The sequence below is a fragment of the Octodon degus genome, unplaced genomic scaffold (genome assembly GCF_000260255.1).
Source record: "Octodon degus isolate 3935 unplaced genomic scaffold, OctDeg1.0 scaffold00122, whole genome shotgun sequence".
Taxonomy (NCBI): Eukaryota; Metazoa; Chordata; class Mammalia; order Rodentia; family Octodontidae; genus Octodon; species Octodon degus.
This window is the reverse complement of record NW_004524698.1, coordinates 3,447,713-3,453,951: the sequence shown is the minus strand read 5'-3', so window position 1 is coordinate 3,453,951 and position 6,239 is coordinate 3,447,713. Positions and strand designations below refer to the sequence as shown.

General features: G+C 40.1%; 1 protein-coding gene across 1 annotated transcript in view; it reads left to right on the top strand.

Moving 5' to 3' along the window:
• The window catches only part of Gtf2f2 (general transcription factor IIF subunit 2), a 156,044-nt gene extending 149,811 nt beyond the window's left edge, over window positions 1–6,233 (top strand). Inside the window, exon 8 of the mRNA XM_004640274.2 lies at window positions 6,058–6,233. Coding sequence (XP_004640331.1) covers window positions 6,058–6,177 — 120 coding nt within the window. The 3' untranslated portion in view covers window positions 6,178–6,233. The remainder of the gene's footprint in view (window positions 1–6,057) is intronic.
• The last annotated feature ends 6 nt before the right edge of the window (window positions 6,234–6,239 follow it).

Sequence of the window (6,239 nt, the reverse complement as noted above, 5' to 3'; positions counted from 1 at the left end):
TTTTTTTTTTTTTTTTTTGGAGACAAGGTTGATAATTCAAGGTTGATAGGCTGGTCCCAAACTTGTGGCCATCCTCTTGCCTCAGCCTCCCCAGTGATCGGATTACAGGTGTGTGCCACCAAGCCCAATTTAGAACTTAAAACACAGTTGCAAGTTCTTGCCCCAAAGAAATAAACTTTATCTGAAATAGTCAAATATATGGAGTATTTGCTAATACATACAGGTGAAGTCCTGTTGCTGGTGAGATAGTTTAGCAGTATATAAATATTAATGTAATAATTAATTTTTTCTAAATTTGAATTAAGTGTAAAGTAGCGTACAACAGGGTTTATGCCTTAACCATGTCATTACCCACCTCTGTGCTGCATCATGTTCAAAGAGAAGAAAACAAACAGCCGGTGGAATACTGAAAGGAAGCCAGGGCCAGGTCTAATAGAAAGAGGGCATAAAAACGAGAGAAGGAAAGCACAGCAAGGCAGACATGGGCCGTGGTCTGAGAAGTCACCAGCATCACTTTCCCTCACCAGTTCATATTTTTTTTATGTCTGAAATAGTAAAAAATACTGTTGCCCTATTTCACAGTGTATTCTTAACATGCAGCTAAAGAACTTGGTGCTTTGGAGCCACTAACAGCTTTAACTTCATAAGTTCTCTGTTATGTTGACCTCAAAGGAGTCACAGTTACACAAAAATGACATAAAGATGAAATAATACTTTGATTAGCACAGAAACAATCAGTGCTGCTTGCAGTTGGATCACTTTTTAAAAAAGCATAAAATGCATTTCCCTTGGCAAAGCCTTGTGCCATCATTGGTATAGATTTGCATATTGCATATTTGGCTCAACCTTCTGGAGAAATTTTTGTGACTATAAAAGTTTAGTAGCAAGGCCAGCGAGATAGCTCAGCAGACTAAGCCCCTGCTTCGGCAAGCACAGGGACCTGAGTTTGATCCCTGGCACCACAAGTTACGCTGGCCCTGCCCCTCAGTGCACTGAGCCAGCCCTGGAGATCTGGAATGGTAGCACACTCCTGTAATCCCAGAGCTGGGGAGGCTGAAATAGGAGCATCACTACAAGTCCGAGCTGTGTTGTAAGACCCTGTACCAAATACATTTTTTTAAAAAAGTTGATTAGCTTCCTATAAAGGCATATGTTTTAAATCGAGTTCTAGAAATATAATTATTACAGATGTAATACTTATAATGCCTGATGAAATGAAATGCAGATGAATGTTCCATTTTATTGCCATACTTGTAGAGGAAAAGATAGAAATGACAGGGGGCACAGGGAGAGAAGGAAGAGAAGAACAAACTAAAATACAAAATAGCAGGTTGTTGAGCCTTTCGAGACTACCTACATTCAGCAGTCTAAGTGCCTGCCTGGCAATTGCATGGAACTGGTTTCAGTCCCTGGTACCACATGTCATGCCAGCTCTCACTGCATTGGTCACTGAAATCAGACATGGCGGTGCACACCTGTAATCCCAGCTCTGGGGAGACTGAGACAGGGGAATCACTACAAGTCTGAGCTGCGTAGCAAGACCCTGTACCAAATAAATAAAAGATTTAAAAAAATGGGTCAGCACCTAAGTTGTAAAAGTAAGAGCTAGTGTTTCATAGTTTATTCCTGTGGACCTTCTGTGTTCTCTCCCCTTGCCATCTAGTCCTCTTAGCTGCCTGGTCACTTTTAAACAGATCCTGTTTGCCCCAAGTAAGTACATCCAGTCTCTGTGATGTGCATTGTAATAATGCACATGTGGTTTGAGACAAGAGAGGGGCATTAGAATATACTGTATTCTAAATAAAGGATTAGAATACAGTATAATAAGGGTCATCATTGAAGTGTGTATGTGTGTAAATCTAAAAGGTGAAGTTGTTAGGGAAAGTTTCTCGGGGAAAGCAACACTTGAGCCTACTCTTAAGGATGAGAGGTTCAAATGTTTGTCAAGTATGTTTTGTTCTTTGAGATAGGGTCTTGCTATGCAGTCTAGGATGGCCTTGAATTCACTAGCTAGCCCAGGTACTCTTTTTTTCATTTTTTTTTTTCTCCATAATTTTATTCAGTAACAAATAGCAGTGAGACAGTTTCAAATCAAATTGGTAGGACAGTTTCAATAATTAACACATTGCATACTCTCTTCCTAGTGGTTATTTGCTGTACAAGATGTAGACATGATATCCTATTTACAAACACTATTAGAACAAATCCCTCTATTCATTCAGAGAATGTAACTATATATCTATCCTAACCATTTTGAATACACAGATACAAAATGGACATTCATCTGTATCCCCTTTTTTGTTTAGTTCCATCATTTGAATATTATAGGTGTGTTAACTCAGCAAAATACTCTAAAAGAGTCCAATAGTCCATATTGGGACTTCCTCTTGACTGGCAATGTCAGAAATTGTTGACCTGAGTCCCCTACAGCTCAACATAGCACTATGGCTTTACTTCTTATACTTCATTTTTATACTTTTCTTCTGGATGGTTAAGACCAAGATAAAGCAAGACCTATGCAACAAGAGTTGTAGCTTTTGGATCTGATAAGGTCAGTCAAATCCCCTCAGAATTTATCCTGAGATCCTGTACCTCAGATTTTAGATCCTTTGTCAGTGTCAGCGATGTGGATGAGTCACAGCCATTGCTTGGCCAATGTGCTCTCTGTGAAAGCCTGAGAGAATGTTTTCTCTCCATGTGACTCTCCTTAGGCACACTCTACATCATCAATCACTTTCCTTTTCAGCCCCATAATCTCCTTGATCAGAAAATTTGGGACACTACTGAGTTACATGATGTTATAGTACAAGTTCTCATATGTCCTGAGTCTTAATTGACCTTGGAAGGCTAGGGCCAAAATGTTTAGCCCCAGTATTCTTGAACTCAAGATCTTCCTGCTTCAGTCCCCCAAGGCTGTGATTAATGATATGTGCCACCATGTCCAGTGAGGTTCAGAGTTGAGGGAAGGAAGTAAGCATTACAGAGAAAGGGAAGTCTACGGGCTGCGGGGGCTGTAAAACCTCAAAAGTATGCAGAGAGAGAATGAGCAAGTGTGTGTGAAGAAGAGGCCGGTGGGGGAAAGTAGGCCTTCCCATAAATCCCACGGTTTGAACTCAGGCCCTTGTGCTTGCCAGGGAAGCACTTATTCTACTGAGCCATCTCCCCGGCCCCCTCATTATTTATATCTTCTTTTCTCAGATTTTTTTTTTAACCTTCTTTTTCCTATCATCACTCTGGGTTTTTCTTCTAATGCTTTGTGCCCATTTCCTAGCCAAGGTAATTGATTTGGTTAAAGTAAAATGATCTGTGACTGTGACCTGAAGCATCCTAAAATCCAGGACTTTGAAAACCTCTCCCACCCAAATCTGTACTATAGTTAGACATTGTGGCCCTAATCTTGTGTCATTAACATGACAGATCAATAGACTTTGATTATATCATTTCCTTGTTACAAGGAAGAGAGTGGCATCTTCATATATAAATGTTATCTCAAATATTATACTAGATTGCCATAATGAGAGTGGACTACATGTGAAAGCAATTCAGTCAATACACTAAGACTTTCTTTAACCAGGTACAGTATGGCCTGCCTACAATGTACTCCTAGCACTCAGGAGGCGAAGACACAGAAAGGAAAGACTTTAACATTTTGTTTTTAACCCTTTTGAGTCTTTTAAATTTTTACATCTAGATTGTAGACAGGCACATGAGAAGTGTCAGAGAATGTCTCTTCTCTCAGGGTGCCAAAATGCTCATAGTTACTGCTGTTTTCATTGTTGACCCATTACAGTGTATCCACAGTTGTTTGTTTGTGCAACAGGATCTTAGCCAGCTTCACAATAAACTGTTCTTTGGAATTTTACAAAGATGTCATTCTTGATCCCCAAAACAATCATTTGTGTCTAACCCATCGTTTTCCTTTCGAACCCATCGTTTTCCTTTCGTGAATCCAGTTTAATTAGAAAGTAGCTTCTGAACAACGTTTGACTTTTAAGTGTAATACAAAGTAACAGATGACAGATGTCCATATTAACTGGATGCCTCAGGCTTTATGCTTGTTCATTCCGAGGGGTCTTTCTGTGAAGCCCACTGTAGAAGGTGTGGGAAGCAGGGTGAGCTGCCTGAGGGAACCCAGGGCTCACTTGGTTCATTGCTGCCACCTGCTGGGGCCTGACTGCTGGATGGGAAGGCTGCCCAGGGGAGAGAGCTGACCCATCCACGGCCTTCTAAACAACCTTTGTGTAGTCCTAGTGCTAATCAGCTGTAATATTTCTACTTTTTTTTTATAGTGATACTAGGCTTTGAATCCAGGTTCTTTCACATGCTGATCAAACACTCTCCCATATATCTGAGCTGTATATATCTGTGAGCTATATCTGCAGCCTTATACTATTAGAATTATATGGATAGCTAACTAAAAGGACTTTGGGATTATATAGCATTATCCCAATCAGTGTGAGGTGCCATTAGGTCGTGTTGATAATACATAATGTTCAGTGTGGTAAGGCTCAAATATCCTACAGTAGCAGAACTGGAATTTTTTTTTTTTTTTTTTTTTTTTTTCTCCTGAAACCGGGGATTGAACTCAGACCCTTGTACTTGCCAGGGAAGTGCTTATTCTGCTGATCTCTCTGGCTTCCAATTGTGGGGTGGGGGGGTGTGTGTGTGTGTGTGTGTGTGTGTGTGTGTGTGATACCAGGGATCAAACTCAGGACCTTGCATTTGGCAGGCAAGCACTTATTCCACTGAGCTATCTGGCCTAGAAGTGGAATTCCTTAAAAGAGGTATGGTGGAGCTTTAGTTAAATGAGTCCTGTGAGGACTTATTAAAATGCATATTTCTGGGCCCAGAGTAAGGCTTACTATAGCATTGTATCTAAGTTCTGATACAGGTAGTCTTGATTCATCCATAAGCACTGCTCTAAATATTAATATTTAATAAAATGTTTAATATTAAATATAGTCATCACTTCCATGACTCTAGTAGTTTCATGTTTATTGAATTTTCAGGAATCAAAAATACCATAATAGGGAACCTTACCGCAGGAGAGCTGTCTGAGTTACTTCTTTCATTGCTGAGTCAAAATACTCAACACTCAAAGTTACAAGAGGAAAGGGTTTTTTTAGCTCACAGTTTGTAGAGGTTTCAGTCTACAATTGGCTGGCTCCAGGGTAGAGTGGCACAGTTCATGGTGGCAGAAGACAGCAAAAGCAACAAGAGAGAACAGAGAAGACATGCTTATTGCTGTCCCTGTATTGTATGCAGGCTACCCACGCTAGGATGAGTATAGCACTCACATCCTTAATCCCAGTATCAGACCATGAATCAGTCACAAACTCTAGATTCAGCCACCTCTGAGAAACCTACCTCCCACTGCTACATGAAGCTTTGGGGGGACATCCAGACAAACTGTAACAAAAGCTGCAGCCTGGTGGTTTTTAGCATGTCTTATCACTTTTTATTCCTCATTGTCTGTGGCAAGCATAGGCAATGTCCAAATGATAGTAAACACAAGTAATAACTTTCCATATTACATGGGAAAAATGAATGGTGTGATACACAACCTTGATGCACCTTAGACCTGAGAATTCTTGATATATGTCATGTGCTTGCTTCATTGAATACTATCTTCCCATCCAAAACATATTTGTCATTTTTGATATATCCTACTACTACAGAAATCAGTGGCTGCCGTCTAATTGTGAGCTGAGTCCTTGAAGCTGCAGAACTCAAGGGCAAATTGGTGTGCTGGGTCATGTTAATAAACATGGAGCAGCAGTCATATCTGTTTTCCGCTAGCTTTTTTTTTAAGCTTTCAGATTGTCGGGCATTAAGGACTTCCACCCCTTCAACGCAAGTGGTCATTCATTTTATGGGGTTACGTTTTGCTGTGCAGAATCAAGGCAGTTTATTAAACCTCTTAAATGGAAAATCTTGTCCAGCTTTTAGGATCATAATTTTTGTTATTAAATGTGTTTTGGTTTATTTATTTTTAACTTTGTTTTCTGCCTTCGTAATCTCATGTTAAGATGGTTTGTGTTTTGTTTTTGTTTTTAGGGATACCTGAAGGAAATACTGAAAGAAATTGGTATTCAGAATGTAAAAGGCATCCACAAAAATACATGGGAGCTGAAGCCAGAATACAGGCATTATCAAGGAGAAGAAAAGAATGATTAAGAGGGGCTTTAGCTGCCTGCAGATGGAACAGCTCACAGGCACCTGCACGAGCAGCATTCACA